At 39.3% G+C, this 13,729-nt stretch overlaps 1 protein-coding gene across 8 annotated transcripts in view; it reads left to right on the forward strand.

Moving 5' to 3' along the window:
- Nucleotides 1-13,729, forward strand: part of USP22 (ubiquitin specific peptidase 22) — a 91,909-nt gene that overhangs the window by 70,832 nt on the left and 7,348 nt on the right. For all 8 annotated transcript variants that reach the window (XM_086854516.1, XM_086854518.1, XM_086854522.1 and 5 more), the window contains 4 exons: nt 2,747-2,894; nt 8,843-8,948; nt 10,713-10,871; nt 12,971-13,097. In XM_086854516.1, the coding sequence (XP_086710642.1) occupies nt 2,747-2,894; nt 8,843-8,948; nt 10,713-10,871; nt 12,971-13,097 (540 nt within the window). The remainder of the gene's footprint in view (nt 1-2,746; nt 2,895-8,842; nt 8,949-10,712; nt 10,872-12,970; nt 13,098-13,729) is intronic.

Consider the following 13,729-nt stretch of genomic DNA (forward strand, 5'->3'; position numbering starts at 1 on the left):
TACTCACATAATTGAGAACCTTCTGTTTTTGGCAGGACAAGGAAAAAGAAGTATGGATGTGTATGGTGGGGTTTTGTTTTGTTTTAAAACCTCACTGGTGTCTGTATACTTTTGGTAACAATGATGCAAATTACAAAGCCTTTGGTATTGTAAATGCCCCATAGATTCTTTCTAGAATGCAACAGTAAGTGTTTTAAGTGGAAAAACAAAATTACTTTTGCTTGGGCTGTGTGTGAGAATGAAAGCTTTAAATCCTGGTTGGTTTATTCCTTTCTGCCCCCCTTCCCTTTTTTTTTCCTGGAACAGCAATTAAGCAGTGTATTACCCAGCACTTAGAAATTGCTGAAACTAGTTGTCTCCAATATAAACAACTGATACTGCTGAATTGAAAACAAATTTAAACAAAAAAAAGTTTAAATTATTTTTGGAACAGTTGTGCTGTTGAAGTGTTTTAAAGGTGACTTGCAAATACATCATTGTTTATATTTGCACACTTCAGTGAGAAGGTTGGAATAAGACTTTACATGGACTCTTTTCCTTTTTGTGGATTGGAACGGCTCTGATAGGCTGCTCTTCCCAGCAGCAAGGAAATGACAGAGATGGGATGAATGTTTTATACATTCCAGTTAAAATATTGTTATTGAATGTGCTCAGATTATTTGTTTTATTTAATATTTATTCGAGCAGTGAAGCTCTTCCCCCACCCCACATTCTTACCAGGCAGGTTGCTTTTTTTTTTTGTGTGTGATAATAGTTAATGATTTGCTAAAGCTTCATGTCAGATCCTTCTCATCCTACTGAGGCAGCAGAGAATGTAAAATCTGCTGGCAGGTCTTGTGTCTGCAGTGAAGTAATTACATGGAGTGCTGGTGGTTAAAATGACTGGAGAGCTCTGGGACTAATTGTAAGGAGTGACAGAACAGGGAAGTTTTATTGCTGCAGTTCCCTGAATTATGTTGAGCAGCAGCTGCGTCAGCAGATTTCAATTACCACACTCCTGCTCCAGTCCCTCGGTGTCATCCTTGTTGGCATCAGAGTTAACTATTGATCTTTATATTTATAGGAGCATTTTGTGGTGTTTGGCTGCAAAGGTGCAGCTTCTTGTTTGGGAAAAGCAGAGCTTGTGAGAAAGAAATTTCTGTGGGAGGAAATACACTAAAATCATGTAGAAAGCCCTACCAATATGAGGACTAGATGAAGACTGTGCTGCCTTTTGCCAACCTGTTCCTTAAAATGCAGTGTTTTCTCTCAGCAGGTTTGTAGCACAGTGCCTGTGCTTGGACTTCCTTAAAATGCTCAGAGACTGTCCAGGGAGATACTCAGGGCTGGGGAAGGAAGCTCATATTTCCAGTGAGGATGAGAGTTATATACTGCGGGGGGGTTAAATCTTGTTTTTGTTCTGTGTATTTGCCACTGTCTGTCTTCTGTTTGGGAGGAGTAACTGAAAAGAAACTGCCATGGATTTGATAGGATCTTGGGAAAACAATTGTGGTGTTGCAGGCAGCATTTACTGGCAGATAACTTTGCCAAAGGTGAGGGAAGGCAAAATTACTCACAAATGTTACTCTATCAAGTGAATAAACTCTTCTGGGCCTTTTCTGACTCCTGCAGGAACACCACAAGCATTTCTGCTTTGCTTTTGGATGTGCTATCACTGTGCAGGATAAAGGAAGGGCTGAACCTCAACCCAGGGAAACACAGACCCTTAGCATGGGTGTTTATTTGGCATGTTTTTTTGGGGTGGGTTGGTTGTTCGGGTTTTTTTTTTTTGTTTGGGTTTTTTCGAGTGGGATCTGGCTGGATTTTAATTTTAAAAAGTTTCTGTGGGTAGTGTCCTCCTGCCCTGTGCTGATTTCCCTCCCCAGCTGTGTCACCCCCCAGCAGCAGCAGCAGTGTTTCACATCAGGCTGTGCTGACTGAATAATTCATCTGTGCACACTCTAATGTGCTTCTGGCAAAATCACCTGGGGCAGTTTTAGTCACTCCAGAGCCAGCTCATCAGATTTTGACTGAAGCAGATGAAGGAGCAGATGCAAGAGCTGGTCCAGCACCAGATTCCAGGCAGGGACACCAGGGGCAGCTGGCTTTGGGGATCGCTGCTGAATGAGGACCTTCAGCTCTGCAAAAACAGCTGGCTCAATAAAGTTGTTTTTGAAGCCTTTTACAGTGAAAGGCCAGTACTGGCATGAGGCTGCTGCCCTGCTTGGAAATTTTTTCCATCAAATTGGACTGTGCACAGCATTTGGGTGCAGAGTTGCCATGGGTCAGGGTTGGCTGACAGTCAGCATCTAATATCCTCATCTTCAGTGTTTGTTCTGATATAGAAGGGTGGGGGAGGCATTTCATTCACATAATTTGTGAATGAAATTGCTGATCATTTTCAAATGTAGGATTTTTTTCCTTTCTTTCCTCCTCAGGCTATTTTAATAAAAGCCAGTGGTATCAGTAAGCAAATTGTGAGTGATGTTTGTGTCTGTCTACCCCACTCCCTGCACCCCCACATGTTTCAGGCTAATCCATCACAAATTGGTGGAATTTCAGGGGAGAAAACTGAGCTACTCAGTTCTGAGATCACTTCTCCAGTAGTCTGTGACAAAAGCTGTCTCCCTCCTTTATTAATAAGGCCATCAGAATTAAACGGTTGAAATTGATTTGACTAATTGCGCTCATTTAACTTTTTAATAATGAAATGCTCTGAGGCTGTGTAAGTTGTTAACAGTCATGTCCTTCTCTTTGCTTTGAGCAGTTTTACTCTGGGCACCGATCTCCTCACATTCCATATAGGTTATTGCACCTGGTATGGACTCACGCACGGCATTTAGCAGGGTACGAGCAACAAGATGCACACGAGTTCCTCATTGCTGCATTAGATGTGCTACACAGACACTGCAAAGGTAAGGTTTGTCCTGTGGCTGCAATCAACAAGGATTATTGCATCAAAAAGAGGTAGAACCATATTTACTTAAACCAAGTCTAGTGCCAGTACAGCACTCTTAGCAAATTCCTTTAAAATTGTTCGGTAGACTTAAAATATTCATAAAAAATAAACCATTCCCATTGTCAAAAAATACCAAGAATTAGAAGGAGACAAGCCTTTATATTGGTTTCAGTCACTATCATGATGTTCTCTTATTGGTTGTGAGTCACTGTCTTTTCTTTTAAATTGCCATTTTAATTCTATTTATACTTGAAGTAGTTAGAACTCTTACTCAGTGTGTCATGGGACTGATGAAAATAACATAGGGGAGAGGCTGTGTCTTAAGACTTAATACTATTATTCTACTTAAATATGATTCTACTGTATTTCTGATACCAAATTGCTTACAGAAATGTGAATAAGAAAGAGCAATGGGTGGCTATGGTATCTTGTTTTATTAGTCTGTATAGAACAATACGTAATTGTACAATTCAATAAAAATATTCAGTGACATGCTTTTTGGTATGAAGTATCTAAGTCTTGATTTTCTAATATCATATGAAATTATGTGCTTTCTGTTTGTTAGCTGAACTAAAGCTGAACTGAAAATTTCCTAATCTGCCAAATGTTTGCTCTAGCTTGATTCACTTACTGCAACAACAAAATTTTTACTATTCATCCAAGGGAAAAGTAGTAGGGTTGATATTAACAGAACAAATAAAAAGTCCTTGGTTATCAAAAAGAAGATTTAAGCACTCAACTTTGCTCAAATTTTGCTTAGGAAAAGCACTTAGGGTTTAATTTTTTGGTTTATCAGAGGACTATCAAAAGGAAGGCTGCTGCTGCTTCTCTGAACCATTGTGAGCCTCGCTCTTATCTCTGAGGTAGCCCTGCATGGCAGCACATGGGCTTGTTCACATCTGTAATTGGTGCCTCCCAAAGAGTTTTCTCCAAAGAAAGTATTGTTAAGGACAGGAGTACACAGAGCAGTTCCTTTTTAGTTACTAATATCTGTCATTTGACAACCACTAACTGGATTTCAATAATCCAAATTAAACTGGTGTGGAAGTCCAGTAAGGAGCAAAATTACCCAAATATTGACGTCTCACTGCTTAACACTGAATAAATTCACCTGCAGACAGAAGCACTTCTTTGTTCCTGTTAAATTTCTGAACCATTGATCTAACAAATCTTGAAGCTTTTTTCATCATCTCTGATAAAATGCAGTGCTCATATTTCTTCTACACATCCTCATTAATTAATGAAGCAGTATTTGTGTCTCAGAATGGTAAAGAGAAAAACTTGCAACAATAAAAGTCCTTGAGCTCTTCTCAAACTGATAAAGAATCTGAAAAGACTTTAGAAAAAAATGTGGTTTGACTTTAAATGAAGAATTTCTCTGCAGCCAGGTTTTCAAAATTTCTGTTTCTGAAGAAATAGAGAGGCTTTTATTAAATCATAGTAAATAATCTATACCACATCAAGGTAATTTAAAAGAAGTGGTTGAGAAGTTGTGTGGGAACCAAACAAGTTAATCTAAACCAGAATTTCAAGTATAGTCATGCAAAACCACATTTGGAACGAACTAGTTTTCAGTGTAATGAGAAAGTTTTCCCACTTGTGTATCCACACAGACACACTTGCATGTGAAGAGTGCAGATGTAAAAATATTATTACTAATAGTGAGAATGTCCTACAGCTACAGTAAGCAAATAATACCTCCCCTGCCAATATTAAATATTTATTTTAATCAACGGAAAAAGCTTTTAAAGCTTCCAGTCAATAGTAATGAAGTTTTGCTATTAACACACAGTGAAATAAAATAAAGTCATGGGGGAAATTTTCCTCTAGTTTTTGGACATTCTTCATGATCAGCAAGGCTTTAGGCACCAAAGTAGATAAAAGTGTTCCTTATGTATAAATATTCAGTGATGTTTGTTTGGCTGTCATTAGTCATTTATCCCTTTTCCATTCCACGTACTCAGTTGTCTAGGAAGTGTCTTAATGCAAGTGAAGACAAAGCTGTGAATATTTGTTGTTGTTCTGTCACTACCTAAATTAAGAAAAATACGTGGTTTTGATGTCCATGTAAAGATAAGTTTTGTGATCTTATAACTGCCCTGAGATGATTATGTGGCAGGATGGCCCAGGTATTTTGTTTTGATTTGGTTAGTGTTTTAAATACTGGTTGAATCTATACTTTGTTTTAGTGGCATCTGTGGAGTTTTGGAAGTCCAGGATACCTGTCTGATCTCCTTGAAAATCCTGTCTGAGGGGTGATAGATGCATTGGCACTGTTGGGATGAGCTGTGGCATCTGGGCATATTCTGAACCCTCAATAGGGCTTCTCTGTGCTGCTGAAGTAATAGAAAATATTTCTGAATAAAAGGGGTCAAGTGTGTCTTGCCTGTGCATCATTTTCATTTCAACAGCTGGAGGCTGGTGATCTAACTGGAAAGTAGTATTTTAGTGAAAAAAATAGTGTAAAAAATCAGTATTTCTGTCCAAGTTGTAAAGCATTAAGTCAGCTTTTAGTCAACATGGCAGATGCATCTTTATCCCCAATGCTCTGGGATAAATTCAGGGTTCTAATCTGCAAACTTCCACACCAGTGAGGTTCCAAACATACAGACACTTTTTAGTTTCCCACCTTTGTCTCGGACATCTTCAGTTTTGGGGAAAATTAGACCAGAATTACTGTTCTCTTAAAAGGATCAAGACTCCAAGTAAAAAATTATCTTTCTGTCCAGTGACATCACTGGCTGTGGGGGTTTCTGTACTTAGTGCAAGAGCAACAGCAGTCAGGTGGCAGAGATGGACACTGGTATATAAAGGTTCAAAAAGCAAGATAAAAACATAGAAGTAATGCAGTGTTTTTATCCCAAACTTTATTCATTAGTCTTAAAAAAAAGGAAGAGTAGTACTTTAAAGCTGATTATTCTTCATTTATTTGGATTTCTTGAATCATTTTGCATTCGCCTTTAACAAGGGGTGCTGCAAAACAAATCTGAAGCTAGAAAAATAATGGTGTGCTGAGATTTGGGAGGAAAACACTGCCCTGCTCTGTGAATTCTGTATGATATTCTTAGGAATTGATGTAGCATATGCTTGTGAAACATGTCATCTGCTCTGATCCATATAGATTTGTGTGTACACTGCTTTGTCAGAAATAACAATCACTTGTTCATAACACCAGGGACCAAAGCAAAGCTGAAATATTAACATTAATGTCTTGTTTTGATAAACACCCCTTTTAAAATCTGACAATTCTTGACTTTGCTTTTCTCATTTAAAATACAGAATGGAAGATTGAGAAAAAACTTTTATTTTTATATCAAAACTGAAAGCAATCTTTACAAATTGTCTATAGCTCTTCTTACTGTTGCTGTGTATTATTTTCCTTTAGTGGTATATTAAATGTCTAATTTGAATACAGATTAACATGCTTAGTAATTGCACAGACACAGTAATAACCTGTTGGGGTTTTTTGAGAGTTGTATTTAATTTGAATCCAAACTCCTAAACTAAATTTTCAGCCATTCTCATAACCACATTAATGTGTATATCCATGTATTTTTAAGATTGCTTTTAGTCTCATTCTGACCATTCTTAAAAGCTGCTGATTTGCCTGGACTGGATTTAAACCCCAAAAAATGTCTGAAATTAAAACCTCATTTGGGAGATAGAAATGTTAAAGGGAACCTTAACTTGAGCACAACAATCTAGCAGCTTCTAGTTCTCAGCTGCATAATATACCTCCCCTCAGCATCTGTTCCATATTGACAAGTGTGTGTAGGTGGTAATCTTACTCTTTTTTCCCTCCTCTCCAACCAAATGTCATGGGAAATAATGTTGAGTGGGTAATACCCTTCTGTTTTGCTGGGAACAAGCTTGCAAGATATTCATTTGAGACCCTCTCATCACTGATCCTAATTGACTTGTGTAATTGAAAAGGGAGAGCTCAGTTCTCTCTGTGGGAGGAAATGACTGTCTGCTGAAGGTGTCCAGCTGGGATGGTACCTGTGGTCCAGGAAAGAGCTCTCAGCACTGCTTTTTTCCTTCTGCCCCCTCAAAACAAAGCAGAGACAACATTTGAAATGGGGAGATTACATGGATGTGGTAGTTGCATGTGGATTCTTTAAAAATGAAAAGTGGAGTTTTAACTAAAACCCAGTTAATTCCATTTTGATTTTTTTTTCTTTAATGCCTGTGAATATAATGTGAATATAAGTGAAGCTTTTTCTGTAGGTGAAGGATGCCTTGCACAGTGTCTATCTGTATGCCCTCCTCATTAGCTTAGCATAATTGAGCCCTTTAAAAGCTCTTACATTCAGTAAGATTTAGCTGAAATTCCCATCAAGAAACGCCTCAGACCGGCTGTGATAACCCCCAGCTTGAACCTCGTACACTTGAAATCTAATTTTAGAGCATTTTCTTCAAGAGTCTTTTTAAGGAAACAATGTGCTTTTCTTGGCAATTCAGACAAAAGTTTGTAAAGCCTAAATCCGGCAGCTGAGGGAGAACTTTCCTGAGGCATTTAGAATCTAATTAACTCGAGTGGCCCACTGCAGCTTAGTAGGCATCACCTGTGACTGCTTTTTCCACTTAGAATCCGGTGCAGCCTTTGCCAGATTATTATATAATACTTTTCAATATAATTCTAAAGCTTCACTGGAAAAGAAAATATAACTCTGTCTGTTCCTACTACAAGAAAACTCCAGCTAGAGCACCTTAGACACATGAAAATGGTCTATTGCCCTACTTTTAGAAACTTTTTATTTCTTCTGGTGTTTTTTTGAACATTCTTGAGTAGAAAATAATTGGTTTTGAGAAATAGCTGAGATTTGAGGAGTATTTCAGTATTTCAATCTGAGCATTTCAGTTTCAGAAATCAAATACTTCCCAGGAAGTTGAAGACACTGGGAAACCTGTCCAAGCTGTTTTAGCAGTTGCTGTTGATGGAGATGGGAAAACATCTTGAGATGCATTTTAAAAGATAATTATCTGTGTAGTATTTGGTGTGTACATCTCTGATGGCAAAGCAAGCCCAGCTGCATCTGTCCTACCCAAGGAAAATAAGCAGTGGACAGTCTGAAAATCCAAGGAAAAGGGTATATTTCCTACCTCACCTGTGAGGAATGGAGGGAGAAGGTTTTGAAGCTGAGAACTGTGTGAAGAAGTTTTTGGTTATTTAATACTCTGGTTATTGTGAGAAAGTTGAATTGGACTAATGTCAGCACTCAAGTCCTAAAAATGACACTTTATTCCTGGGACCTGCAGTGACAGTGTGTGATGCCTAAAAGATGGGAATGTGTTCACTGTGCCTCTGGAGAAGCTGGAGGAGGACACAGCATTACCTCCTCACTTCAGATATCTTTCATTTTCCCCCTGATGAAAACCTGCAGGGAAGGTGCACATTGATGCTGAAAGGCTGGGATGGAGGCAGTGGGCTGGGGATGAATGGTTCTTAACAAAGCCTTTTCCCTCACTCTACTCGCAGAAGTTGACTGGAATAGAAGTAAAAAGTAGCATTTGCTAAAGTTTCTTTCCTCTTTGAAGTTTAAACATTGATTTTCATGAACCACCTTGGCAGCTTCTTTGTCTTAGGAGCTGATCTTTATGCCAGGCAGTGCAAAGCAAACCTCTGTAAAGAGAGATACCCTGAGCAAGGGTTTGGCTAAGAGCTGCTGTGGCTTAAAGCTTCACCTCTACATTTAGTCACCTCTCGGTTTTCTTCTATATTTTTCAAGGAATTCTGATCTTGTTTCCTTGTTTTCTTCAATGCATAACTTTTGCAGGGTTCTGTATTATCCTTGTGAACTTGCAGTATAAATTTGAGTTAGTTACTGGAGACACAGTCCCAAGAAAAACCACTGCTTCTTCAGAGAATTTTTGACTTCTGAGCCTGTGTTTGCATTCCTGCAGGTGATGATAATGGGAAGAAGGCCAACAACCCCAACCACTGTAACTGCATCATAGACCAAATCTTCACAGGCGGACTGCAGTCGGATGTTACCTGTCAAGTCTGCCAGTAAGTCACTTTTCCTGATCCTGGGCTCTGATGGGAATCTGCACCCCCTCCAGTTCAGTGCACTGAACCTTTCCCCTCTTGAATACCAATAAATACTGACAAAACTCCAGAAAGATTTCCCAGAGAAGCTGTGGCTGCCCCATCCCTGGGAGTGTTCAGTGCCAGGCTGGATGAAGCTCTGAGCAGCGTGGTCGAGTGGAAGGTCTCCCTGCCCATGGCAAGGGCTGGAATGAGATGATGTTTAAGGTCTCTTCCAACCAAACTGTCCTGGGACTCTATAATTCTGTCATCTAAATGAAATCAATTACCAGTTAAGTGTCATATATTAAGACATACCTAAAAAGCTGCCTGGGAATTATTGCAGGCTTGTGCACACAAATCTTTTACCAGTCTGGAAAAGGTGGTTGTTTTCCAAGATCATAAGGAAAAGGCTTCCAAGATCTCTTTGAATTTCAAAATACATAATTGCAACTACATATGAAGAAAATTCTAATATAGAATCACATTTTCCTTCAGTCAGGAACCTTGTGTATCATCAGGAGAGGTTTCAAAGAGGCTGATGCCTAATGTAATCTCAGGTACCAGAAAAAAAGCCTTTATAAGAGTAGGGGGGAAAGTATTTATTTTTCTACCCTGTACTGGAACAAGTTTACTTCTCTTTGGAGATATTTGGTGTTGCTGTAGTGCAGAAGTCAGAGTTCTTGTTTTTTGTTCTGCCTTGCATTCTTGCTGTCCTGCACATGGGCTGGGCTTGTTTGAATCTGCTTTTATTCTCAGTTTCCTGGAGGGATTTGCAAAAGATTTACTGTAAGGAAAACATAGGAAATTTTGTTCTTTGCCTGGTAGAGCCACAGAATCCTTATGTGATAATGCAAAGCCTGATTGGTTATGACACAATATTAACATTGATGAAACTTTGACAAAAGGAGTTTTCTTTTGAAAATTGGCAACTTTTGCACAAATGAAGCAGAGGGAAAAGGCAGAATATTGAAGGCTTAATGAGATTGCAGAATGAAAGACGCTAGTTTTAGGGGAAGAGAGAACTCAAAAAATAAACATAACAAGGAGCTTGGACCCCTAAAGTTCTCTTAAAAATGTGGATGCTGGAAAAAAATATTTGAGTCAATAGCAGTTAAAATTTGAGCAGGTTTTTCCACAGTCTGGCTCTTGGCTTGTCTTCAGCTGTCTTTAGAGAACTCTGATGGAGAGCTTGAGCTACTCCTTGGTGTAGTTATTCTTTGGCCTCTCAAATCCCAAAGGTTGTAGGACATGGTGAGAGGAACTGCAAAGCTGAATTTATTGCATTGCTGGACAGCAAAAGTATTTAAAAGGGCTTCTCTTTTTTGAGGTAGCCTCAAGCACCATCTTCCATGTCTTGAGCAGACAACACCAGCTTCTAAACTAGTTGGATTGTCACAGATGTTAACTGGTTTATACTGGTCAGTGGTGCCTCTGTCTCAGAGCAGCTCTGCTTTGAGTCTCAGGGCTCCAGTGAGTGGGAGAATTCCTAAATACTTTATTTTGCATTTAATACATCCACGTACATTTTCCCCAAACACACAGCTGATAAATATGCAGGGAAACAATCAATTGTGGGAAAATATCTGGAGCAGCTCTATTTTCTGTCATCTCTGAGTGCCCTCTAGGGGTGATGGAGATCCCAAAGTCCTTAAAATAAAGTACCTGCAGTGCACCCCAAAGCAAGAGAGAAACTGTTCATTTGGCTTCCTTTAAAGGTGTATGGAACCATTCTCTTTCCCACAGTGGCGTTTCCACGACGATAGACCCGTTCTGGGACATCAGTTTGGATCTGCCAGGCTCTTCCACCCCGTTCTGGCCGCTGAGTCCAGGCAGCGATGGCAGCGTCGTGAATGGGGAAAGCCACGTGTCGGGCACCACCACCCTCACAGACTGCTTGCGAAGGTATGGCCTGCCACAGACACAGCTTGGGCTTGGAGAAAGGCAATTTGGCTTCATCTTGTTCTCTGAAAACTGGCACTGAGTGATGCTTTGTCACAGCTCTGTCCCCAAGCAGCATTTTTGCACATGTTTTTGTTGTTTGTGTGTGAGAAAGTAAGAAGGCTCAGAGCAACAATAAACACTCAAAGCCTTTTGTGGCATGATGTAAGAAGAAAATAAATTTTGCATTGGCTACTGCCAGGTAGTGGGGTTTTACATGATCAAAATCACTAATGTCTGTCTCCATGTTCTTGGTTCTGGTGGCTGAGAAGGCACATGAAAAGAGTTAACATTGCATTTAATATTTATCTAAATTCTAACACCAAGTAGGAAATCAGATTTTGCTCTAAGCACAACTGAGAGTCAGCTACTGCCAGCTTAGTTGCAGGGATGCCATTAAGGATTAAAGGAATGGAGCTTTCAAAAAGAAAAGGTAATTCTGAGGCTGACACTTAGGCATCTTGGAAACAGGTACCTGGGGAGAAGGTTATGGCTTTGTGTACAGTTCACTTGGATCTTTCAGCAGATCTGAAAGTCATTCTCTTGTGGCAAATGCAGATATTTGCCTGAGGAAGAGGCTACCTGGAGCCTGGGGCAAAGCTAATCCTCCTGAAATAAAAAATTCAATGTCTCTAAGATCTGATTTCTAATCTGCTTGACACCGTTGAGATCAATAATTTTAAGGAAATGAGGGAATTAGTACAAATGAAAAATTGCTGATGCAGGAATACATCAAGAGGCAAAACCAACTGTGTTTTGGTGATTTTCTTCAGCATAGAGATTAGTAGAATCAAAGTTGATAATAGGGAAGGAAAAACATCTAGGTTCAAAGACACTTTGAAGAAAGTATGGATTTTGGAAAGAATTTGAACTCTAATGGATAAAGAGGATGGGTCTATGTTTTAATCCAAAAGTTAGCAAGAAGAAAGGTGTGTAACTTCATGTCAGTGTGGCCATGCAGCTGAAGCTGACCTAAAGAAGGAAGGATTGAGCAGGAATGACACAAAAATGGAAAGATAAGGGCATTTCAAACAACTATCAGTGTAAGTTTATAAGCCTTTTTAGAGACTGCAGGGAAAACAAATACAAAGAAAAAAAAAAAAAAAAGAAAAATAAAAACAAACTAGAGAATGATGACAAATAAGCCAGGTAAAGGAAATCCTGTTAATTAATCAGGAAGCTGTGATGTCATTTAGTGCTAGAGGCTGCTTTGGCCATAATCAGAATGAGGGTGAGGGACAAACTGACAACATGTTGCCCTCACATTCTTCATGTGCATTAATGAAAAATTTTTAACTGTATTTCAAAATATTTCATCTCAAAAATCCTAGTTACAAGGCAGCCTCTGGGAGAATGGTTGATTTGCCCTTAGGAAATCTACACTTGGAGGAAAGGACTGAGAAAGGAAAGTCCATAGTCCTGGCCTTTCTGTGCTGAGTTTCTGGAAGAGAGGGATTTTGCTTTAGTTTGTAGCAAGAACATTGAGGTAGTCCATTTTCTGTGAACACTTCCCTGTTCCCTAATGGTCTCTTCCCATGGCTCCTTTGGGCAGTTCTGTCTGAAAATTTTGAAAGAGATTTTTCTAGTTGTCAACAAAGGGTTTTAGAAGGGTATCTGTATTTTGAAAAGAACTTTGTGTTTACAGGCCCTTCCATCTCAGAGCTTTGATCCCAGCCCTGGAGGGCTACAAGGTAGAATAGTGTGTTGCAGAAGAGTGTCTTCCATATCAATGTTTTTGGGTTTGAAAACAAAAGATCTTTCTTTGCTTCCTTTATGAAAATGAGCTGCTCTGCTGTAGGAGATGAACTAGCACTGAGCTCATTTCTCAGCCACTGATTCACTTCAGTGCAAGTTAAAGAAATGATCCATGTCACATTCTGATATCTAAGCCATAGCACTTTACATTTATTATGGTTTTATTGTAGGTTTTTCCAAAATTACTTAGAACTCACTGACTCTTGTCTCTTATGGTGCCAGTGACCCACAAGTAAAAGCATTTTCAGCACATGTCAAAAACCATCTGATTGTTCTGTGCATTCCTTTGCTTTTCAATATTTTTTTAGGTTTACAAGGCCAGAACATCTAGGAAGCAGTGCCAAAATCAAATGTAGTGGTTGCCATAGCTACCAAGAATCTACCAAACAACTCACTATGAAGAAGTTACCCATTGTGGCCTGTTTTCATCTCAAAGTAAGTTCACAGGGGGCCAACAGAGCAGAGGATGTGATTTCTTCTCTGAGAGGATGGGTTGAATTCTTGGACATGTCTTCTGGCTTTCACTGACTAAACTTTTATGATATAAATTAATATAAAAAACATCTTGCCTTGCTCAGCTAGACTTTCTTTTAAGATAGTGTTTCATTATTTCTGATGTAGCTTTGCAATGTGTCTGGGGGAACTTAACCAGTTTGAATGAAAGGCTGGTCCAAAACCTGAACCAGCACAGAAAACAATCTCAAGTTACACTCCCTCATCCTACATGGTACAATTTTTACACTTTCACTGAAATATTGCCACTGTATTGAAGGAAAAGCATGGAAAAGTTCTGATATCAATGGAGAAACACTATTGTATCTTCCCAACTGCAGAGAAGTTTTAAACATTTTAAATATTTCCAAAGCAGATGTCACATGAAATTATGGCAGATAATGGCACAGTCGGGGCCCTTGGATAGTTTAGTCCTATACAATTTCTGTCAGAAATGCAGTGTAAAGTGAGCAGCTGTCACAGCAGGTGAAGGTCATCCTCTGTCAAGATGGATCCACATCCTAGAAGAAGGTGTTACAAGTGGAAAGACTTCCCCCTCTAATTCACAGGCCTGC

This window comes from Cyanistes caeruleus, chromosome 17, assembly GCF_971803275.1.
Source record: "Cyanistes caeruleus chromosome 17, bCyaCae1.hap1.1, whole genome shotgun sequence".
NCBI lineage: Eukaryota > Metazoa > Chordata > Aves > Passeriformes > Paridae > Cyanistes > Cyanistes caeruleus.